General features: G+C 43.8%; 1 protein-coding gene across 6 annotated transcripts in view; it reads right to left on the reverse strand.

Moving 5' to 3' along the window:
* Positions 1-25,474, reverse strand: part of LOC122791341 — an 829,676-nt gene that overhangs the window by 457,696 nt on the left and 346,506 nt on the right. The window contains exon 4 of one of the 6 annotated variants that reach the window (XM_044059059.1): positions 1,752-1,890. The exons of the other annotated variants lie outside the window; for them this stretch is intronic. Coding sequence (XP_043914994.1) covers positions 1,871-1,890 — 20 coding nt within the window. The 3' untranslated portion in view covers positions 1,752-1,870. Of the gene's footprint in view, positions 1-1,751; positions 1,891-25,474 lie in introns of those variants that run through there. 6 annotated transcript variants of the gene reach the window in all.

The raw sequence follows: 25,474 nt of genomic DNA on the forward strand, positions 1-25,474 counted from the left end.
TTTGACGTACATTAGCTCAGAATGCTCAGTATTTTTGTTTAAACTTTTGACATGTTTTTATGGATGTATATCGCAAATTAAGCCGAATCCTATTAAATGCAGACTGTGTCCTCACTCAGTTTATAATACTATAGTTTAGTAATATTTTTCAGAGTTTCACAGTTCTTTGAAATTCCTTAAAAGTAATTAGGAAATGTAAACATGAAAATGTGCTGGTTTTGGGAGGCCCATTGCTGGGAAAGCAAGAACACAGAAGCACATCACTGCACAGCTAAAAACAATAAACTTTATTAAAAGATACAAGTGTTTGGTGAAACATGCTTTAGAATGTGATGATGCAGGAAGATAAAGTTTTGTGGTGTATACTCAATAAAATATAATGGCAAACATATGATTTTTTTTATTAGTTCAAGAAAACAAATTGAAATTCTACCTTAACTTTTCAAAGTAATATGGGCTTTTTGATAAAATCAGTATAAGCTTGCTTTCGTGTTATAAAGGAAGACATTTGTTAAAGCATAAAATACTCATACACACAAACACACACACACACACACACACACACACACACACACACATAAATATATATATATATATATATATATATATATATATATATATATATATACACACACACACACACACATATATATATATATATATATATATATATATATACACACACACACACACACATATACATATATATATATATATATATATATATATATATATATACATACACACACAGACGTATGTATAGATACACACACCCCACATACATATACATACATCATTTTTTATGTAATACTAAAACAGCAAATAATGACTTACTTTAAACATAGTTGACTGACAGCTAATTCATTTAATTGGAAATCAGCTGACCATTTAAATATTTTATATTTTAATAAACTTGCTTGCTTTGAATACAATTAAAAATGTGAAAGTGAAAAAGCTTATTCCTTTTAATAAAGATTCATGATTTTATTTATGAAGTAACCTATGTCCATGTACTGGCTCATTTTATTATAATGAAGGAAACTGGTCACACAGAAAAGCAGGAATTTCAAGGATCCATGGCTTTAATAAGACCTGCTTTCGTTCAGTAAGCAAAGATGAACCATTGCTTCAATGAAAAATGGACACGTCAACTGCCCTGCTAACATCTGGTAGACTTAAGTTACATATAACTTACTTAACATTCAATGAACATATTAGTTTTCCATGAGTGACGTTTTGTAAACAGCACAGTTAAACATCAGATGGAAAGTTAACTGCTAGAACGTTTATGCATTAAGATTTTTAGTGGTTGGGATAGCCTTGAAATGCTGCTATTGAAATACCAAGACTTTAATATGTTAATTGTATAAGATTACCTTGATGTATTCCTAACATTGTATATATAACAGGTGTGTGATGTTGAATTTCTTCCTTTCTGTGTATATATTGTATATATGCTAAATTAATACAAAATTTCTTTAAGAAATAACTTTTACACATGACAAACTTACTGAGAACTCAGTTTGAGGTACCCATCATGATTCAGAACAGAGCAGCATAGAATCAAGGACAACTTGACACAGAAGATGCAATGAGGATCAAATAAACAAGAAGTCTAGCAAAGTAAAACTTTAAGAAACTACTACTAAATTTCAAAAGTTAGTTTATAACAATTCAGCCAGGTGGCATACAGGGATAAAGTTCTGACTTGTCGAGGTACAAAAAAAAAAAAGTTATGTACTCACCATAACATTCCACCTGTGTTGTCCACTTTTATTCTTCTTCAACTGATGGGTTCGGATCAAAGACTCTGATTCGACTTGGCTGCTTCTACTAGGTCAACAGATCCAAGAACTCAACCTAACATACCTCAGATTGAGTTTGCTACCCCTAGATATAAAGGGACAACATATTATATAAATTAAAAAAGGTAGAAAAGAAAAAAGAAGCTGGAGCTGAAACAAGGAAAGTACAGTTGTGTAACATAAATGTAGATGTTTGAGTGCATTCACTGTTGCAGTCATTGCAATTGGGTTATCCTGCTGGCAGGCTACCCGCAGTCGGCCTGAATTCCAAAGTCTAGGTCCGGCATCGATTGCTGTCACCTCCTCCCTGACGTCAGTGCGCCAGGGGTATAAAAGATGCAGCCGACGCCATTTTCTTCAGTTTTTCTTGCCCCAGATGTCAGGTACCCCCAAAGGGGTAGGCTAAAAATATGTCAATAAAGCATGCATGCACCAAGGTAAATATTACATTCATCTACAAGCAAATACACCACATAGGCTGTATAGAACAGAGAAGGACAGGTAAGGTCCAGCAAAGATAAGGGGGATGGTGGGTGGGTAACCTGGACTGCAACAGTGAATACACTCGAACATCTACATTTATCGTAGGTACACAACTGTACTATGTTCATCGTGTTTCACTGTTGCAGTTATTACAATTGGGTTGAATCCCAAAGCTAAGGTAGGGAGGCTGGAACTAAATAGAATTAGGGGCGGTTATGAGGCTCTGCAGCACTGCAGTGGCAAAACCTGCCCTGGATTTAGAGTAGAGTGGTAAGTGATAGTGCTTTGTAAAAGTATGCACTGAACTCCAGGTTGCAGCCTCTAAAATGTCTTTGGTTGGTTCTCCTCAGAGGAAGGCTGCTGAAGTGGCTACTGCTCTGGTTGAATGTGGCCTAATGCCCTTAGGCACTGATTTGCCATGTTGTGAATAGCAGAAACGAATGCAGTGGCCTATCCACTTTGAAATAGTCTGCTTTGAGATCGCCTTTCCTTGTGATCCTGCAGCATATGCTACCAGTAATTGCTCGGTCTTTCTGAAGGCTTTGGTTCTGTCCAAGTAGAAGCGTAGCTGTCTGTGTATGTCCATAGAATGCAGAAGTCTCTCACCTTTATTCTGTGGGTTTGGATAAAAGGTAGGCAAATGAATAGTTTGGTTGAGGGCCACACTGGACGCTACCTTAGGCATAAATGTCGGGTATGTCCTTAGAGAAACCCTATCTGGATGGAAAATAATAAAAGGTTCCACAGCCATGAGTGCCTGTAGCTCTGAGACTCATCTTGCAGAGGTTATTGCTAGGAGCAGAGCTGTTTTCCATGATAAAAAATTTATATCAGCTGTAGCGGCTGGCTCAAAAGGAGGCAGGGTGAGTTTTTCCAAGACATAATTGAGGTCCCATGCAGGTATTGGTGATATCCTTTAAGGCTGTAAGTTTTTAGCTCCTCTGAGGTACTGCCTTAATAAAGGATGAGAAAAAATAGGTGACTCTGTATTGTAATGAGCTGAAATGGCAGAGGCATGAATCTTAATTGATGAAAAGGATAGGCCTTTGTCCAGCATCTCAGTTAAATATTGCAAAATCTGAGGGACATTTGGTACAATCATGTCCATTCCTTGTGCCTGGTTCCAAACACAGAATCTTTTCCATTTTTCTGCATAAGATTTTCTGGCACTGGGCCTCCTGGCCTCGAAAATAACATTCATCACCGCTTTACAGAGAGGTGTGTTTTGAAAAGCTACATTATCCGCCATGCTGCCAGATTTAAGGTTCTGAGTTGGCTGTGCAGGATCTGATTGTTGTGTTGAGTCAGTAAGTGAGGAATTTGAGGTAATGTCCATGCTGGGCATTGAGTCAAGTTCCTTAGGATTGGGTACCAGTGCTGGTGGGGCCAGTCTGGGGAAATCAGTATCATCTTTGGCTTCTCTTGTCTGACCTTTAGGAGTACCTTGGGGAGGAGAGGCAGTGGAGGAAAGGCATATACTGTAAGGGTTTTCCAGCTGAATGATAGAGCATCCACTTTCCATGCTTGCTTGTGATAAGTCCTTGTGCAGAATCTCTGTAGTTGGCAGTTGTGAGGGGAGGCAAAAAGATCTATGTCTGGGCATCCCCAATTCCTTGTAATCATGTTGAAGACTTGTGGATCCAATTTCCACTCATGGAGATCCATGAGGTTTCTGCTTAGTTCGTCTGCAAGAGTATTTATCTTTCCTGGCAGGAATTGTGCTTGCAGATGTACTTGGTAAGTCAATGCTGTGTCCCACAAAGTCATGGCTAGTCTGCAAAGGGGGTAGGAATGTTTGCCTCCCTGTTTGTTTATGTACCACATGACTGTAGTATTGTCCGTCTTTATCAGAAGTTGTCCTGGATGAAGTAGATCCTTGAAGGCTGTCAGGGCATTTTGAACAGCTAGCATCTCTTTCTGATTGATATGTAGATGCATTTGGCTTGTGGACCATGTGCCCTGAATACATCTTCCTGCCATGTGTGCCCCCAGGCATAATCTGATGCATCTGTTGTCAATGTCTGCCTGGCTGGGGGTATAGTGAATGGCTGTCCCCTGTTGTGGTGACATGCCTGTGCCCATCATCGAAACTCATGTTGCAGGCAGGGAATGAGGGTAATTAATGTTTCCAGGCTGTGGCAATGTTGAGTCCAAACACATTTTAGATACCATTGTAGTTTCCTCATATGCAGTCTTGCATGTGGAATTGGCAGAATGCAGGATGCCATGAAGCCCAAAGCTTGCAGAATTTTTCTTGCAGATAACTGGGTCTTTGTTGCCAACATTTTTAAATAAGTAGTCAGTTGCCTTTGTCTGGCATGAGATAAGCCATCTGGGCAGTTGTCTTTAAGCTTGCACCCAGGAATATTATCTCTTGAGAGGGTACTAGTTTTGATTTCTTTTGTTTACACTGTACCCTAGGCAAATAAGTTATCTTTTTACAAACGCCAGATGCTTCAGTAGAATGTCCTTGTTCTCTGCTTGAATAAGGCAGTCATCTAAGTAAGGGTATATTTGTATTCCTCTTTGTCTGCAAAATGCAATTACTGGTGTCAGGCATTTTGTGAAGACCCTGGGTGCAGTAGATAAGCCAAAGGGCAGTGCAGAGAATTGGTACTGCATTGAGCCAGCTATGAATCTGAGGTATCTTCTGCAAGATTGTCTGATTGGGACATGCAGGTATGCCTCTTTTTGGTCCAATGTTACAAGCCAAACCTTCTTGCCCAGCATGGGCAGAAGCTGCTGCAGAGTTAGCATTTTGAATTTTGGAATGTCTAGAAATGTGTTTAGAACAGACAGGTCGAGTATTGGTCTCCAGGCTTTGTCCTTTCTGGGTAACAAGAAAAGTCTTGAGTAAAATCCTTGTCCCTGCTTTTGCTGTGGCACTCACTGAATGGCCCTCATGTCCATGAGAGATGAAACTTGTTTTTGTGCCTCTGCCCATTGATTGTGTGGCAGGTCTGGCATACCTTTTGCCCTTGGCAGGGTGTGAAAGTGGAACCTGTAGCCCTGTGACACTATATTCAAGACCCATTTGTCCTGGGTGATCATGTGCCAATTTTGTGAAAAAAGTGCTATTTTTCCCCCTAAGGGGGCTGCCAAAAGATAAGTGCTTGGTGCTGGCAGAGGAAAGTCATTGGGACTTTCTGTATGGCTGATTTTTGTCTTCTCCACTTTTGGAGGTAGAAGCACCCCATTGTTTAGACCTGTATGATCATTGGGGCTGGGATTTGCCTCTGGGGCATCTGTATCTGCCTCTTTGTGGCCTGTCTGACACTGGAAAGGACCATTTCTTTGAAGGCCAGTTCCTGCTAAATCTGGGTGGCTGTACCTGTAAGAAATCCTTAACTGTCTGCATAGACTTCGCTTTGTCCTCCATTTTCTTCAACACCTCTTCTGCCTTAACACCAAACAAAGTATCATGCTGTAGTGGAGCATCTAATAATTTTGCTTTAACATGATCAGGCAGATTCTGTTCCTTTAAACAAGCATGCCTCCTAATGACAGTACCTGTAACAGCAGCCCTGCAGGAGGCCTCCAGAGAGTCAAAACCACATTGCAAAGTATGCTTTCCCACTTGTTCAGCTGCATGCAATAAATCCTGCACTTCTTTGTTTTCTGCACATTCAGAATTTGTTAACATTTTCTGTTTAAGCAGTGACATTAAGTATTGTTGATATTTAAGCATATAAAACTGACAATTTGAAGCTCTTACAGCCAAGGTAGCAGAAGTGTAAATCTTTTTTCCCCCATCTGTCCAGTGCCCTTGAATCCCTATCAGAGGGGATAGGGTTTTTTGCAGTGGAAGCCTTGACCCCTTTGGGACCCTGAGATGTAGTTTCTGGGTCAGCAGCAGGGTTTTTATAAAGAAATTTATGGGAATCTGGAACCCTGCAGTATCTGTCTGGCTTAACAGGTGCTGGAGATAAAGAGTCTGGAAACAGGCCGGACTCTGAAAATACATCATCTACAAAGTCTAAAACAGACGGGATAGCAAGGGGCCTGTGCTGAGGTAGTAAAAAGAAGTCGCTGAGCCTTTTCTTTGATTCTGAATAATCTTGGCTCTCCCAGTGGAAATGCTCCCTCGTGGTATGCAGGGTTTCCCCAAAAGAATAATCCTCAGGAGGAGAGGCTGAAGGGATAGATTTTTCAGCATCACAATCCTCATAGGGAGGAAGAGAGTATTCTTGTTCAGAAGAGGAATCAGAGGAAATGGAAACCTGATCTGAAGATTCCTATTCTGTCTCTTGCCTAGACCTCTTATCAGGAGGGGGATGGGAACCCCTGATCAAAGCAATTAGGTCTTCGCCATTTTGAGCATCTGTTTTTTAGGCATGGAGGCCTGTCCATGGGATTGCTGTACTTGCTTCTTTGTCTTTAGTGGAGCTTTAGTCTTTGTCTCTGAAGCTGAAGTCGGTTTTACATATAACTGTGTAGGCCTGAAAACACCCTCAGAAGCTGATGCCTGCTCAGCGGCTTCGGACCCATCTGAAGGGATATTTTCTGAGTGTCCAATACCTTGAGCTTCCTGCGGCCTAGTCGGCTCCACGTGGGAGTCTGAAGTGACCTGTGGCTCTGAGGTAGCGCACGTCAGGGGCTGCGAAAGCACCTCACTGAGAACCGGCGAACTGGCGACTGGCTTAGAAAAAGCCTTGCCATCAGTTTTGGACCTCGGATGCCTGTCCTTTTCCTTGCATTTCTTGTGAATTGCGGTAGTCGGATGGCTATCCGATGACACCGTGTAATTAAATCTTCGGCCAAAGCAGTGAAATGCAAAATCGTGCCGATGCTTAACAGTGCATTGGGTAAATCTAGCACAAAACCTACAATTAGCAACGTCGTGATCAGGGCCTAGGCAAGGAATACAATAAGAATGGAAGTCCTTATGAGGTATTTGCTTCCCACAAGAAATACAATTATTAACTTTTTCTGACATCGGTCTGGAGCAAGAAAAAAGTTTCCCCAAAGGGGTACTTAGCTTTAAATGAAGACTTCGGATCTGAAATTCAAACACAAAAAGGAGTCAGCCGACTGGCACTTGCGAACTGCTTTTGCTTTGGGCACCGCTCAGCAAGAAAGACTGAAGAAAATGGCATCGGCTGTATCTTTTATACCCCTGGCGCACTGACGTCAGGTAAGAGGCAACAGCAACCGATGCCGGGCCAAGACTTTGGAATTCAGGCCGACTGCGGGTAGCCTGCCAGCAGGATAACCCAAGTGTAAAGACTGCAACAGTGAAACACGATGAACATCTAACTTGTTCTTCTGATTAATTAAAGCTCTGGAATTAAAAAGTACAGTTGTGTACACTCACCATAAATGTAGATGTTTGAGTGTATTCACTGCTGCAGTCATTAAATTTGCGTTATCTGTTTGCAGGTAGCCCTCAGTCAGCCTGATTAACAAAGTCTTGGGTCCTGCATCAGTTGCTGTCCCTTCTTCCAAGACATCAGTCTGTCAGGGGTATAAAACATGCAGCCAACACCATTACATCAGTTTTTCTTGCCCCAGATGTCAGGTGCCCCCCTAATGGGGAGCAATTAAATACAAAAGTACAATGAAATACCTCCAACAAAAAAGTAAATACACAGGCTTACCGGCCTCAAACAGATGCCCTACGCAGACCGTCTCAAAAAATAAGAAGTTATGTACTCACCATAAGGTTCCATCTGAGTAGGTGACTTCATTTGTCTGCAACCTTTGGGTCTTGGATCCGACATCAGATCCGAGCCAGCAACTTATTTTACAGCTTATGGATCTGAGCTCCTAGCTCCTCCTCTCATCCATAATCCCCTGCCAACCCCAAATGACCTCAGATCAAGTTTGCCCTTCTACAAATACCTTAAGTAAAAGGTGTCCCGACAGGGATCAAGGAAAGACATCCAAGAACTAACTTCTGAAGGCTGGGGGAAGGAGGGGGGATGGTTGCAGACAAATGAAGTCACCTACTCAGATGGAACGTTATGGTGAGTACATAACTTCTTAATCTGAAGTAGGGACTTCATTTGTCAGCAACCTTTGGGACAGAGTCCCCCAGCTACCTAAATCTTGGGCGGCTATCGTGGAAGGATGTTCCAGAGCACTGCGGAGCCAAAGGATGCTCTCCCTCTGGAAATAACATCCAGTTTATAATGGTTGATAAAGGTATGCGATGAGGCCCAAGTGGCTGTGGAGCAAATATCATCCAAAGGAACTCTAGATCTAAAGGCAGCAGAAGTAGATATGGAACGAGTGGAATGTGCATGGACTCCCTGAGGTACGAGCCTCCCAGAAGTGTCATAGGCTAGAAGAATACACTGAGAAATCCAACATGATAAGGTGACCTTAGAAACAGCTTTATCCAAATTGAATTTGGCAAAGGAAATGAACAACTGATCGGACTGTCTGTGACCAGCAGTCCTATGAATATAGAAGCGCAGTTGCCTGTGCACATCTAAGGAATGCAGCTTGTATTCTCCTTTATTCTGGTACTTAGGAAAGAAAACTGGTAGGTTGATGGACTGATTGATATTGGTTTTTGAAGCCACCTTAGGGAGAAAGGAGGAATTGATCCTGAGGTACACTCTATCCTGATGAAAGATCAAGTAGGGAGGTTTCACAGAAAGGGCCTGAAGTTCGGAAACTCTTTTCACTGAAGTGATGGCTACAAGGAACGCTGTTTTCCAAGACAGATATTTAAGTTCGGCTGAGGCAGCTGGTTCAAAGGGAGGGGCAGTCAAGGCTTGAAGAACTAGTGATAGATCCCAAGGGGGTACAGCTTCCTTGATAGGGGACCTGAGCAGAAAAGTACCCTTGAGGAAGGTTTTGCATAGTTTTGCTGTCATCAAAGGACCTGTCTCATGTCCCACATGGTAAAGGGAAATGGCTGCCAATTGTACCTTGACTGTCGAACAGCTAGCACCTCTAAGGCAGCATCCTCCCTGTCCTCCTCTGCCACAAAAGGACTGGTTGTCCAGAGCAGGTTGGGAATGTTGCAATTTCCGGAACCACATCTTCTTCTGCCCCTTTTGGTTCCTGGAGAAGGACGTCTGGGGAGCAGAGAAGCAGGCTCCGATGGCAGACAATGTCTTCCCGTCCTTTTCGCTCTGGACAAGTGTCTCATGAATGGTCTTGCCAAACAAGGCAGAACCATCAAAGGGGGCATTCGCAAAGGACGCCTTAAAGGGCTCCATGAAGTCACAATGTCGGAGCCAGGCCTGACGTCTCATAACTAGACCCGCTCCACTGGCTCTAGCAGCTCCCTCTGTGGCGTGGGACAAAAGCCACATAGAGGTATTTGAAATAGATCTTAGAGTGACCATACGATTGGAGTACAACTGCTTGTCCTCCGCCGACATGGACACTGGGGGGGAAGCAGCATATTCTTTAATAAGATCTCGCTGCATCCTGATGATATGTGCCATGTAGTTCAGGGACCTTACTGAGAAGGTCGCTGAACTAAATACCCACTTCCTGAGGTGATCCATCAAGTGGGACTCCTTGCTCAGTGGATGGACCGAGGGGCTCTCCTGAGCAAGTTCCCTCTTAGTGGCTGCCGCCATCAGCATGGCATCTACGGGGGGGACCCTTGCTCCAGTGGGACCGGTCTGCAGGGGGACTCAAAATTCTATCTGGGCATTTGGGGACTGGCTCCACAGTGTCTGGCTCCTTCCATGCCCAGGTGGTGATAAGGTCCACCAGAGGGTCAGCCGGAGGGGGCACCCAAGAGGTAGATGGGCCTGCTTCGAATGCCTCCAGGAACACGGACTCATTGGAGGAAGCCTTGGGGGCAGACCCCCCCCCCCGATCCTAAGCATTTCCATGATGTCTCCAAAGGAGACATCCTCGGGGGGTGACCTTGGGGAGCCTTTCCATTCATCCAAGGCTGTGTCCTCTGTTAAAGACTCGGGGGAGTCCATGTGTCTCCTGTTACACTTATGCTTGCGAGGCACATCCTCAGGGGGACTGTCCAAGGAGGTCTCACCAGCAATATCCTGTTCCAAAGGAACAACCTGGGACATCGAAGCAGGCTGTCCCTGTGGCCGGAGTGATGGAAGCCTGACCCAGCAGAGAGGGAGTGCAGGGTGGAGCCGAAGCAAGGACCAGGGGTCCTGATGCTCTCGACAGAGCCCTCTCCACTACATCGAAGGCCGAGGGGGAGCCGCTCTCCCTGGGGTCTGAAAGCTGACTCCCACTCGGATCCGATGAAGGGATCGGAACCAGTGCTGAGGCCGTCGGATCCGAAGGACCCGTGTGCTCCGACCTGGATGGAGCTAAAGGCACACTGAAAGCCTTGGATCCGAAGCTCGGCCCACGGCTCCGAGAGGTCGGATCTGATGAAGGACCCAACAGACTCGAGGGCAGGGTCAGATCCGAAGTTCCCAGTACTGTCGGCGCTGACCCACCCCCAGCTCCAATGCTGCCTGGCTCCGAGTGCTCCGAACCCGGGAAGCTGGTCGGAGAAGGAGCTATCAGGGCAAAAAAAGGTGTCGAGCTCCCTCCCGAAGGGGGGGGGGGGGTAAGAGCACTCCCATCTGCAGCTGGGCCTGGATGAACCTTCTCATCATCCGGTCCAAGTCTGCGTCAGAAAGGCTGTAAGTGGATCTCGATGAGGCCACCGAGGCGGGCCTGGAATGCCACCTCAATGACCTCGACGGAGATCGGGTCTCCTCCTCCTCGGGTCCCGGGGAAAAGCAAGGGAAATGGAGCCGAGGAGGAGGGGACCTGGAAGCCGTGGAGGGAGAAGCCCGCTTAGCTGGGGGGGGGGGTGAAGCGGAGGACTCAGCCCGCCGCTTGTGGTGCTTCTCCCTCCTTTTCTCCCTCCTGGCCTCCCTGTCCTCCGGCGCCTTAGTGGGAGTTTGAATCCCGGCCGGGGGAAGGGGGGCAAGAGTGGCCACCACCGAAGGCTGAGCAGGTGCCACGGGAGTAACGGAGGCCGAAGCCGAATCCGGGGGCAAAAGTCCTGCCAGGATCAGCTTCGAACTCCATTCTTTCAGTGCCCTGGGGTTGAATGCCACATAAATGGAACACGCAGAGGACAGGTGTTCAACCCCAAGGCACCGAACACACCGAGTGTGGCCATCCGCCGGAGAAAGCTTATGGCCACACTCGGTGTGCTTAGAAAAAATGGGTTTTGGGGCCTCTGACATGGTAAAAAATAAAGTAAACTACACAATCACACTAGGAACCAAAAACACAAGCAAAACACACACACACACACTCTACGAACCAGCAAGGGGAGGGATTACACTAAAAATTAAAGAAAATTAGCAAAAAGGGAACCTAAATCACACACACTGTTTAACTAACCCAAAAAGATGTCTAACTTGACAAGTTTTGAACACTTATCTGGTAAATCGCCAGGAGCTCAAAATCCAGCTGTCTCGTCTAAGAGCGGCAAACTAGATCTGAGGTTATTTGGGGTTGGCAGGGGATTATGGGTGAGGGGAGGAGCTAGGAGCTCAGATCCATAAGCTGTAAAATAAGTTGCTGGCTCGGATCCAATGTCGGATCCAAGACCCAAAGGTTGCTGACAAATGAAGTCCCTACTTCAGATCTCCAGCTTTACTCCGTCGCATATCTCCTACTCAGAGGTGATCTCTGCCTAACATACAAAGCTATGTCAAACCCAGAGCTGTTGGACATTCCCCACTTAAAAAAATCCCAATCCCTCCGAGCTACACGCTCTAGGTACCTAAACCTTGTCACCACAATAAACAGAATATGCCAGAGGGATAGATTCCTGTCCCAGAGACTTCCCATACCCTGGAATAAACTACCTATCTATATCAAACAAAGCTCCTCATTAGCACTCTTCAAGAAAAATCTTGATGATTGGATGGGAAATAGGAAATTCACCCCGGGGATCACCTCTGTGGCTCTGCTCGACAGTGGCACAGGAAAATAATTTTCTTGGGTGGCAAAAGCCAGGGTACCTTTTCGGCTGGACTTGTATAGGCCCCAGGGCCGAAAGCCTAGTACCTACCTATGAACCAAAAAGGCTTTTAAGCATAGTAAAGGAAAGTAGAGTTATAGAAAAAAGAAGTTAGAGGGCTGGAGGGAGGGTAGCCAGGACTGCAACAGTGAATACACTCGAACATCTACATTTATGGTAAGTGTACACAACTGTACTATGTTCTTTGTGTTTCACTGTTGCAGTCATCGCATTTGGGTAGATTCCCAAAGCTAAGAATGGGAGGAGGAATTTAGATATCATTAGGACCAGCTATAAGGCCCTGCAAGACTGCAGTGGCAAAGCCAGCTCTGGATTTAGAGAAAATTGGCAAATGGTAATGCTTCGTGAAAGTATGTACGAACTCCAGGTAGCAGCTTCTAGGATGTCCCTGGTAGGGATGCCTCTGAGAAAGGCTGTAGAGGTAGATGCAGCCCTGGTGGAGTGAGGTCTGATCCCCTGGGGCATAAGTTTTCCATGGTGCTTATAGCAGAAATTAATGCAATGGCCTATCCATTTAGAAATAGTTTGCTTTGAAATAGCCTTCCCCTCTGCCACTGCAGCAAATGCTACCAGCAGTTGTTCAGATTTCCTTTGAGGTTTAGTCCTGTCCAAGTAGAATCTGAGTTGTCTGTGCACATCTAAGGAATGCAATATCCATTCTCCTTTTATGTGCGGATTGGGAAAGAAAGTTGGCAAACAAATTGACTGATTACAAGCCACACTGGACATCACCTTGGGCATGAAGGATGGATTAGTTCTGAGGGACACCCTGTCCACATGAAGGATGATGTAAGGCTCCACTGCCATAAGAGCCTATAATTCAGATACCCTTCTAGCTGAAGTGATTGCTAAAAGGAAAGCTGTTTTCCAAGAAAGCAATTTTTGGTCTGCAGTAGTAGCTGGTTCGAAAAGAGGTAGAGTGAGTTTCTCCAAAACAAAGTTAAGGTCCCAGGCTGGGGTTGGAGCTCTCCTGGGTGGTCTTAAATTTTAGGCCTCTCTGAGGAATTGCTTGAGCAGTGGAAGAGAGAAGAGGAGTGGGGTTCTGTGTTATAATGAGCTGAAATGGCTGAGGCATGGATTTTGATGGAGGAAAAAGACAGGCCCTTGTGAAGCATCTCAGTTAAGTATTGCAAAATTGGGCTTTGCTGTGCCCATCCCTTGAGACTGGTTCCAGGCACAGAATCTTTTCCATTTTTCAGCATAGGATTTTCTAGTGCTAGGCCTCCTTGCCTATAAAATAATATCCATCATAGGTTTACTGAGGGATGGTAAATGAGAGATTATGTAATTAGCCAGGCTGCAAGGTTCAGTGTTAGAAACTGAGGGTGCAGAATCTGGTTCTGCTAAAAAGACAACAGTGAAGGATTCTGAGGCAGGTGCCATGGGGATAACCATGACACAGTGTGCAGGAGGGGGTACCAGTGTTGGCGTGGCAAGTCTGGAGCAATCAAAATCATCCTTGGTTTGTCCTGTTTGACTTTTAGTAGTACTTTGGAGAGCAGAGGCAGAGGGGGGAAGGCATAGACTGATATGTTTTTCCAGCTGAAGGACAGAGCATCCACTTTCCAGGCTTGTTTGTGAGAAGTCCTTGTGCAAAACTTGTCCAATTGGTAGTTCTGGGGAGAGGCAAACAGGTCTATATCTGGGCTCCCCCATTTGCTTGTCAACATTTTGAAAATCCTTGGTTCCAGTTTCCAATTGTGTGGGTCCATAAGGTTTCTGTTTAGTCCATCTGCCAGTGTATTTAACTTTTCTGGCAGGAATTGAGCTTGTAGGTGCACCTGGTAGCTCAAGGCTGTGTTCCACAATGCAGAGGGGGTAAGAATGTATGCCCCCCTGCTTGTTTATGTACCACATAACAGTGGTGTTGTCCATCTTTACCATTAGTTGTCCTGGAAAAAATGTGGTCCTTGAAGGCTGTCAAAGCATTCTGTATTGCTAACATTTATTTTTGAGTGATATTCAGGTGCATTTGACTTGGGTTCCATTTGCCCTGAATGCACTTCCCTGCCAGATGTGCCCCCCATGCATAGTCTGATGCATCTGTTGTTAGGGTTTGGGTGGCAGGGGGGTGGTGTGAAAGGTAGTCCCTTGTTTTAGTGGCAGGCCTCTGTCCACCAAAGGAACTCTGGGCGTATGCAAGGTATGACAGGAATCATTGCTTCTAGATCTTGAGAATGTTGACACCATAGGCTTTTTAGATACCACTGTAGTTTCCTCATATGCAGTCTTGCATATGGAATTAGAACAATGCAAGAGGCCATGAACCCCAAGGCTTGCAGCATTTGTCTTGCAGAGAGCAGGGTCTTTGTGGCCACTTGTTTGTAGTAGGTTGTCAAAAGAAGTTGTTTCTCTGGCATGAGGTAGTACATCTGAGAAGTTGTACTCAAACCTGCTCCCAGGAATATAATTTGTTGGCAGGGTACCAGGTGTGATTTCTTTTTATTTATGGTGTACTCCAAACAAGTTAGAACCCTTTGTACAAAGGCCAGATGATTCAAAAGTATGTACTGGCTTTCTTCCTGAATTAGACAATCATCTATGTATGGGTATATTTGAATATTTCTTTGCCTGCAAAATGCAAGAACTGGAGCTAGGCACTTTGTGAATACCCTGGGTGCAGTAGATAAGCCAAAGGGCAGTGTAGAGAACTGATAGTGCGCGTAGCCTGCTTTGAAGCGTAGGTATCTTCTGCAAGATTCCCTGATTGGGATGTGCAGGTATGCCTCTTTTAAATCTAGTGTTGCCAACCAGGCATCATTGCCTAGCATAGGAAGTAATTGCTGAAGAGTCAGCATCTTGAATTTTGGAATCTCCAGAGAGGTGTTTAGAGTAGACAAGTCCAGGATAGGACGCCATGAATTGTCTTTTCTGGATACCAGGAAAAGTCTTGAGTAGAAACCTTGTCCCTTTTCCTCTTCTGGTACCAGTTGAATAGCCCCCATGTTTAAGAGAGAAAGTATTTGTTTTGGGGCCTCTGCCCAATGATTTGGGGGTAGGTCCAGCCACCTGCTTGGTGTTGGCAATGTATAGAAGTGAAATCTGTATCCCTGGGACACTATATTTAAAACCCATTTGTCCTGGATAATGAGTTTCCAATTCTTTGCATGAAAAGCAATCTTTCCCCCCAAAGGGGCAGCCAGTTGATAAGTGCCTGGAAATTTTAAAAGGAAGTCATTGGGCCAGTTTACCACAGGGGTGAGTCTTATTACTCCCAGCTTTGGAAGCAGAGGCCACCCACTGCTTAGTCCTGTGTGTCCCCTGGGAATGAAACCTGGGGTTTTTGCTGTGTCTGGGTTTGGCTTGAGAAGACCTGGAAGGGGCTGGAAAGGATCAATTCTTAGAAGGTCAGTGCCTACTAAATCTAGGAGGCTGAACTTGTAAGAAATCTTTAACAGTTTGCATAGATTTAGCTTTATCTTTCATCTTTTTAAGAACTTCCTCAGCCTTGTTGCCAAACAGGTGGTCCTGATTTAAGGGAGAATCCAACAATTTAGCTTTAACATGATCAGGCAAAGATTGCTCCTTAAGTCAAGCATGCCTTCTGAGCACAGACCCAGTAACAGTGGCCCTGCAAGAGGCCTCTAATGAATCAAAACCACATTGCAAAGTATGTTTTCCAACTTGTTCAGCAGAATGCATTAAATCCTGTAATTCTTTATTTTCCACACAGTCAGGAATCAACATAATTTTCTGTTTAAGCAATCCAATAACATGTTGCTGATACTTTAACATATGAAACTAGCAGTTTAAAGCCCTAATGGCCAAGGTTGCAGAAGTGTAAACCTTCTTACCCTATCTATCCAGTGCCCTGGAGTCTCTATCAGAATGGGTAGGATTTTATCAGTAGAAGCCTTAATGCCCTTGGGCCCCTGTGAAATAGTCTCTGGATCCGCAATATGATTTTTAAAAAGAAACTTGTTTGACTCAGGAACCCTGTAGTATCTGTCTGGTTTTCTGGGAACAGGAGGCAAAGAATAAGGAGCCAAACTAGATTCTGAAAAGCATCATCAACAATGTCTAGTATAGGAGGAATAGCTAAAGGCCTACGCTGAGGTAGAAGTAAGAAATCTCTAAGCCTTTTTTTTTTTTAATCAGAAAAATCCTGGCTTTCCCAGGGGAAATGCTCCCTTAGAGTATGCAAGGTTTGCCCAAAAGAAAAATCCTCTGGAGGGGAAGCAGAGGGAATGGAGTCCTTTGCATCAGAATCCTCATAAGTAGATAAGGGCAAATCCAGATCATCAGAAGAATCAGAAAAAAAAACAGAATCCTGGTCAGAAGATTCATAAATCACTTCAGTCCTAGGCCTCTTAGAAAGCTGGGGGGGTGGCTACCCCTGATTAGAGTTATTAGATCTTCAGCCATTCTTATCATTTGTTTTTTAAGCATAGAGGCCTGTTGAGCATGTGGCCTGGGTGTCGGTTTTTAGGCATGGTTCGAGATTTAGGCCTAAGAGAAGAAGGAGGCATCAGTTTCATATGTAAGTCCATAGGCCTGAATACACCCTCAGAAGCCAGTGCCTGCACAGCAGCTCTGGACCCATTCAAGGTAGAGACATCAACTGATTCAATAGTTGAAGCATCTCGCGGCATACCGGACTCCGAATGGGTCTCAGTAGAGGCCTGCGAATCAGAAGTAGTGGGTATCACTGGCTACGAAAGCATCTCACTGAGTACTGTCAAACTAACAACTGGCTTAGGAGAAGTGCCATCGGCAGTTTTGGACCTCGGCAGCCTGTCTCTGTCTTTATCTTTGCTTATTTTTAGAATCCCAGTAGTCGGATAGCTAACTGATGACATTTCTGGATAATTAAACCGAAAATCAAAATATTTAGAGGCGAAAATATACTGATGATGGATAGTGCACTGATTAAATAAAGCACAAAACCGACAGCAAGGTACGTCGTGGTCAGGGTCTAGGCAAGGAATACAGTACGAATGAAAATCTTTATGAGGTATTTGCTTTCCACAAGTAATGCAATTATTAACTTTTATTGACATCGGTAAGGAGCAAGAAAAAGTTTCCCCAATGGGGTACTTAGCTTTAGTTGAAGACTTTGGTTCTGAACTCGAAAATGAAAATTTCAGGAGTCGGCTGACCAGCGCTTGCAAACTGCTCTGTTTTGGGCACCGCACGGCAAGAAAGACTGATGTAATGGCATCAGCTGCATGTTTTATACCACTGACATCATGGAAGAAGGGACAGCAACTGAGGCAGGACCCAAGACTTTGTTAATCAGGCTGACTGAGGGCTACCTGCAAGCAGATAATCCAAATGTAATGACTGCAACAGTGAAACACGAAGAACATCCAGAGCGGACTGAACAATGCTAAATGAGCATGGCCTAGGCAGTGCATGCATTCCCTGTCGGCATATGAGTTGGGAAGCTTATGCCCACAGTTAATGTGCAACCTCATGGGATTGTCAGCCATGATATATCACAAGATTTACTCTCTAAGGATAGAAACAGTTTTTTTTAGACAACTAAAAAGGAAAAAAAGAGAAAAAAACTACCAACAACGGTAGGAAGAAATACTCAAATGAGTAATGAAGCAAGAGGAATACCAACAATGGTAGTTTAAGAGGGTACTGACAACGGTAGCTACAAACAGAGCAGACTTCGCCTAAAAACAGGTCAGAGATTACAGGAGGGAGGTAATAGAACAATAGAATATAAAAGCTAGAACTAAAAACTAACTCATGACAAATGAGTTATAATTATGTCTAAAAATGCTCAAGAGCAGTGGGATCCGCATCTGAAGCTAATGGTGGCAAACGAGATCTGGGGTATGTTAGGTTGGTGGGGCATTATGGATAAAGGGAGGAGCTCAAGAGCTCTTTGATCTGACGATCTGGGTGAAGCAGATGAACTAGATCTAAGTCTTGGATCCAAACCCATCAGCTGAGGAAGAACGAGAAAGGTCATCAGATCTGAGGATTGATTAATGGCACTGGTAACCAATGGTGCTAGAAGGCAGAATTTAAAGTGCCTATGGGGGGGGGGGGTTAGTGTCTTCTAACCAACTGAGCCTGCTGATGATAGCAGCTCCTGTCCTGCATGTGAAGGAGCATACATTTATGGAGGTGGTGGGATCACTAACAGTCCCTGAAGTAATGCAGTGTGTATGTCACCACCACCCGAGATGAGGTAACAGCCCTATAAATAAAATGCTGTCAATTGCTAGGATGTAGGTAACAATACAAACATTTAGATGTCTGTGCAGACGACAGCAACCCACTAAGGCTACCACCCTCAGATTTCTGAGGATCACCCTCATCGTCATGGAACGGCCTGGGTACTACAGAGGAACACTGATGGCCGGTGGGTGGGGATGATTTAAAAAAAGCTGTTTATATTACAGATTTAAGATCAGAATATTTACAGCGGCACTAACAACTACACTAGTGTGACTTTTTTTAATTACAGACAAATGGCAATTGAGCATTGCAAATAATAAAGTACTACACCAGTTGCACCAATTTTTTTTATATTAGGTTAAAATCAGACATCATGAGATGCAATTTCTTAATAACACTTAGGCATCATACGTATTTTATATGGTTGGACACAAAACTGCAGAGAAAAAAGAAGTTATGCACTCACCATAACATTCCATCTGTATTGTCCATTCTCATTCTTCCTCAACTGTAGGGTTTGGATCAGAACCTCTGATCTGACTCAGTCTTTATTAAAGCTCAAGGTAACCAAAAGTCTCTCAAGCTTCTCCCTTACCCTTAATGCACCAACCCCAACATACCCCACATCTTGTTTGCTGATTTTACCTAAAGTGGTAAATGTCAATGTGTATATATAAAGACACGTACATTTCTATATGTCCTACAGAAGGAATTACATTTGGATCTCAAACAAAAAGGAAGGTGGTGTCCTTAGAATACCTCGTTCTTCCAGAAGATTGTTGAAACAAAGGATGGGGGTTGGCGGGCAGGAAGTTGAGGAAGAATAAAAATGGACAACACAGATGGAATGTTATGGTGAGTACATAACTTCTTTATCTGATGTTGTCAATTGTCATTCGGTCCTCAACTAATGGAATCAAGGAAGGATATTCCTGAGCACCACTGAACCAAATGATGCTCTGCCCCTGAAGGCCAGATCTAACTTGTAATGAGTGACAAAAAGTATGAGGACTTCCACAGGTTGCTGCTGCACAGATGTTGTCCATGGAAACCCTGGACAGAAACACTGAAGAAGTTGCCATGGACATAGATGATTAGGCTTTTACAGGTTTAGTTAAGGTAAGATCCAATTTGTTATAGATAAAAGAAATCCAATCAATCAGTCAGCCATCTGGTTAAAGTTTCTTTTGCAACTGGATTACCCAATTTCAAATCTGCAAGGGAAACAAACAATTGATCTGCCTTTCTGATTTCTTTTGTCCTATGTAGATAAAAATGTAATTGTCTGTGAACATCCAATAAATGCAACACATATTCACTTTGTTTGCAAATTTAGGAAAGAATACTGGCAGGTTAATGATCTGATTTACACCACGTTGGGAAGGATGGACACATCGGTTCGTAATTATCTCTAACCTTATGAAAAATCAAGTAGGGAGGGTTTTGATGACAAGGCTTGAAGTTCTGAAATTCTTCTAGCTGAGGTAATGGCCACTAGAAAGACAGTTTTCCAAGTCAGAAACTTAAGGTCGGTCACATTTGTTGGTTCAAAGGGGAAATGAATTAAGGCCTGCAGTACCAAGCTCAAATCCCATGGTGGAGTAGGGTCTTTATACGAGGGTCTCAATAGAAGAGTGCATCTCAAGAATGCTTTACAAAGTTTAGAAGAGGCCACAGAAGAATTTTCAAATGCAATATGAAAATTAGATATAGCTGTTAACTGAACCTTAATGGTAGAGGGGCTCACCCCTTCCTTAAAGATCAAAGCCAAAAATGTAAGTATGTTATGTATCAGAGTTGAAAAGGGATCAATATGTTTTTGGTGTGCCAAGTAATAAAGCTTTCTTGTTGAAGGTTTATGGGAAGATAAAAGGATATGACGGACGGGGGAAGAGAACCTTGGTTGTCAGGCTATTGATAGAAATGGAGAAACCAAGCTGCTGGCTTGAGGTTTGAGATATTTGGATGAATCACATCTGACAGATGCGACAGAAGTTCCGGAATAGTTACAGAATCCAAGGTTGGCATCATAGGTGAGGCCATAGGATGGGGAACCAAATAGCACAGTTGTGTGCACTTACCATAAATGTAGATGTTCGAGTGTATTCACTCTTGCAGTCATCACCTGTGGGAGAGTTATCCCTGCTGTGGGAAGGACCAAGTGGGCGGAAATCTTGGCACTGCAAATTATTTTCCTCACCTAGAATTTGATGGTCTATACTTTTGAAACAGGAAGAGAAGCTATTACTGATGTATTGTTGAAAACTGCTCCTATGAAGTCCAAACTTTGAGTTGATTGTATTGTAGGTGAGACTTATTGTAATTTATGGTTATTCACAGATGAAAACAAATCTGAAGTTCCTGATTCCTTGCCCTTATTAACAGATGCCTGGTCGGGGCAGTAATGAGCCAGTCATCTAGATATGGAAATACCCAGAATCCCTGCAGTCTAAAGTGAGCTGCTACTACTGCCATGCATTTGGTATAAACACCCTGGGGGCTATAGTGAGGCCAAAGGGCAGTGCTCTGAACTGGTAGTGACTTGCTCCCAGTTGGAAGCGTAAATACCTTCTGAATTGTCTGTTCATTTTTATGTGATAGGTCAAGCACATCCAGTCGTCCTTGTCCAAAAAAGGGAGAAAGGACTGAACTATGGCCATATGAAACTTTGTGTGTCAAACTGACTCGTTCAAGTTGCTGAGATACAAAACTGGTCTTCAGTCTCCTGTTTTCTTTGGATCTAAAAAGAATCTTGATTCTATCTGGTCTGATGGGACCTCTTGGATGACTTTTTTCTAGCAGTTTTTGTATTTCTAGTGCTTCTTCTTTCTTCAGACTGGGTGGAGGATTGGGAATTTTACGTACAGTCAGAGGTGGAAGGCAAAAGGGAATTGTATAGCATTTGGAAATAATTTTCTGCACCCATGTATCTTCTGTCATGTTTAGCCAGGCTCTCTGGTGGAGGGATAGTCAAACACCAAAGGCCTCATTTCAGGAGTGCTGGTAGGGTCTATCAGAGAAAGAATCTTTGTATCCCTGGATTTGTGGGCATCCTCTGTTGTGGGGGCATCATCATCCATTGCAGATACCACCTCCACTCTTAGGGGAACTTTCTCCACATATGTCCTGGAAAGGACCCTGGGACTATCTGAACCACATTTTCTGACCTTCTAATTGAATTCTAGAAAAGGATCTTTGAGAGGTCAAAAATAGGGTCTTTCCATCCTTCTCACATCCGGATGTTGTATCCTTCACTTTTGGGCCGAACAATGAACAGCCGTCAAAGGAAGCATTGATAAACGAGGACTTAAAGGCCTCTGCAAAGTCACACAAGCACATCCAGGAATGCCTTCTAATGGATATACCTTAATCCGCTGCACTTGAGGTGCCTTCAGATGCATTCAAAATAAGCCTCATAGATGAATTTGAGATAAATTAGAGGGTACCAACTGAGAGGCCACAGATGACTGGGCCTCAGCGTAAATGGTCTATAAAAGGGAATTTGAAAGTTCTTTGATCAAATCCCTTTGCAACCTAGTAAAATCTGCCAAACAGTTCACCGACCTAAGAGCAAAGGTCATTAACACATAGACATGCTTCCCAAACCTGTCCATCACTCTAGACTCCCTGCTGGGGGTAGAACAGAGGAACTTTTTCTGCCAGTAATTTCTTGGTGGCCACCGCCATGATCATGTCATCCACAAGCTCCCTCTTACTCTAAAATCCCCTTCCCACAACTGGAGCTAGAATCCTATCTGGCCTCATAGGTATTGGTTCAACTGAGTCTGGCTCCTTCCACAACCTAAATAGTAAAAAATAAAAAGGTGTAGTGGCTGGAGAATAAAACTTCACTTTTATTACCAATAAAAATGAAATAAATATATAATTAGGTAAGCGCTTTCAATGTGACCCTCTTCTTCAGACCTTAATAAAAACTTCTACAAACATGCAGTTTAACTACAAGTGACAACCAGTAAAAACACATAATCAGAATTAATGTGACAAACCTCTTTTTTTTAAAAGAGGTTTTAAAGAGACAGCACTATTCAGGCCAGGTGAAACATAAGCCTTAAAATCAACAATCCATCTCAGCTCTATATATTCAGTTTCATTACGTAGATCTCCATCTCTTAAGCTCTCATTAATTTTCTGTAAACCAAGAATTTAAAGTTGTGCTGTGTACCATAATCTGATACATGTTTAGCCAGTGCATTTGTGGATTTATTATTACGTATGTCATTCAGATGTTCCATGACCCTCTCCTTCAACATACAATTTGCTTTGCCTATATAAAATGCACTGCATGAATTACACTTGGCTAGATAGACTATAAGCACAAATCCTTCCACACCCTCCATGACACCAAATCAATGAGCTTGCCAGTGGACAGAGTAATCCAGGAGGTAGATGGGCCAGCTCCAAAGGCCTCCAGAAATACTGACTCCTCCGGTGAAGGGTTGCTAGGGGTCCAACCATTTCTCTGTTTAAAGACCTCAATGATGTCTCCAAATGAGATGTCTTGCAGAGGTGACTGTGGGGACCCTTGATCCTCATCGAAATCAGTATCCTCAGTGAACGACTCTTGTGGAGAGTGCAAGTGCCTCCTTTTACACTTTCTCTTCCTAGGGCCTTCCTCAGTGGGGTGCTTTGGGAAAGTGACAGAAGAGAAGAAACCTTGTTGGGTGGTCTGGGGGTCTTGAGCTAGCTGTCCCTGTGGTATAGCATGATGAGGCTTCAAGCGCAGAGACATCCGGAAATTAGATTGAGGATCCGAGGGGATGGATCTGTCTGTCCTGTCAAAGCAGAAAATACCCTTTTCAATACAAAGGCAGAGCTTCTGAACTGCTGTCTCCTCCCACCCCAAAAGCACACCCCCCAAGGAGTAAGTTGGATCTGAGCTATCCAGTGCTGAAGCACTAGTTTCCTCTTCTTCGGATGCAATGGAGAGGAATTTCGAGATCTTCTTGGATCTGATTTAGATCTCTTCCAAAAAGACTAAAAAGTCAGATTTGAGGAAGTGGAAGGCTTTGGAGACATAGATTTGGACTGCTTAGCTTTAACCTTGGGGGATTGAGTCCCAGTGACAGCTTCTCCAAAGGATGATGGTGACAAATCATTCAGGATAAGCTTGTTTTTCCTATCCACCAGAGCCCTGGGATTGAAACTGTGGCAAACAGAGCAATCCTCCTGAAGATGATGCAGGCTTAAAGAATAAACACAAAGAGTGTAAATGACAACAGAAAGAAAGAAAGTTGGAAAAAAACTACACCAGCATGTATAAGAGGAAAAAGAAGACAGAAAAGCTACCAACCATGATAAAACAGATATACAATATTACATACATACATACAAATGTTTCAAGCACGGGCATTAAAGCCCTTCTAGCTTGCCAATATGCCAAAAATAGAAGTTATGTTCTTACCATAACGTTCCATGTTAGTTGTCTTCTTCTCGCCTTCTTTCTTGCTGGATGGGTTCGGAGCCGACCTCGGCTCCAACTCGGCCACTCTAAAGCTCGAGAGTTGGTTCCACCGGCTCGAGGCCCCCTTATATCCCACAATGCTAGGCGTGAATTACCTCAGATCTCGTTTGTGAGCTAGGCCCAGCTAATAATACAACCAGGAAAAAACTGGAAAGGAGTCCACCTCCATAAACAAAGGGAAGGAGAAAGGGTGACCTAAGCCTGATCTAGGAAAAAATGCACAGTAGAGCATATACCTATCACAAAGAGGTGGTAGAAAGAGAGGTCACAATCAAACTCCTCTAGGTCTGTCCAGGCCAGGGGGAAGGAGGGTGGGACGCAAGAAAGAAGGCAAGAAGAAGACAACTAACATGGAACGTTATGGTAAGAACATAACTTCTATATGTTAAGTTGTCTATCTCGCCTTCATTCTTGCTGGATGGGGCCGCGTCCCTAGCACCTTGTCCCGGGTGGCCTAACGGAACAGACTCTTGAGCACAGTGGAACCAAAATTAGCTCTATGCCTAGAAGCTAAATCCAACTTATAATGTGAAATGAAAGTGTGAGGAGTAGCCCAAGTAGCTGCTGCACAAATGGTGTCTATAGGCAGTCTGTCTTGGAAGGCTACAGAAGTAGCCAAAGCTCTGGTGGAATGGGCTTTAGGTTTGTTAGGTAGCTTTCGGTGTCTTATTTCATAGACAATGGAAATTAGAGATGTTAGCCATCTAGATAGTGATACCTTAGAAACAGAAAAACCCTTTCTGCCTTCTGCATAAGAGACAAACAGCTGGTCAGATTTCCTGAACTGTTTGGTTCTATCCAAATAGTACCTTAACTGACGATGAACATCTAGCCAATGCAATTTTTGTTCAGACCTATTAGAATATTCTGGAAAAAACACAGGGAGGTCAATGCTTTGATTTAGGTTAGACGCCGAGGCTATTTTAGGTAAAAAGGACGGGATGGTTCGTAAGGATACCCTGTCCTTATGGAACAACAGATAAGGAGGTCGACAGCTGAGTGCATGAAGTTCTGAAACTCTTCTAGCTGAAGTAATAGCTACCAGAAAGCGAGTCTTCCATGATAGCAATTTTAAAGAACAGGAAGCTGCAGGTTCGAAAGGGGGGAGAATCAAGGAACTGAGAACTAAATTTAGGTCCCAAGGAGGAGGAGGATTTCTTATAGGAGGTCTGAGTAGAAAAACTCCCTTTAAAAAGGCTTTGCAAGGCTTGTGGGACATCAAGGCAGACTCTGAAACGCCCACATGAAAGTTAGAAATAGCTGCCAATTGAACTTTAAGAGTAGAAGGAGATGAACCTGCATGGAAGAGTTCAGCTAGAAAATCAAGGACTATTTGGATGGAAGCCGTGAAAGGATCTATGTCCCTTCCTTGAGCCCAATAGGCGAAACGTTTCCACTTACTCAGATAAATCTTTCGAGTGGAAGATTTATGGGAAGCTATCAAAATATCTCGAACAGCGTGAGATATTTGAGGAAGCCTGGCTAAGGTTGGAATTGGAGGAACCAAGCAGTGAGGTTCAGAGAGGGGATGGAGCGATGTAACTGACCCGACTGATGGATCAAAAGATCTGGAACCAGGTCCAGATGCCAAGGTTGCTCCAACAGAAATTGATGTAGAAAGGGGAACCAAAC

The sequence above is a fragment of the Protopterus annectens genome, chromosome 17.part0 (assembly GCF_019279795.1).
Source record: "Protopterus annectens isolate FY-2018-M chromosome 17.part0, PAN1.0, whole genome shotgun sequence".
Taxonomy (NCBI): domain Eukaryota; kingdom Metazoa; phylum Chordata; order Ceratodontiformes; family Protopteridae; genus Protopterus; species Protopterus annectens.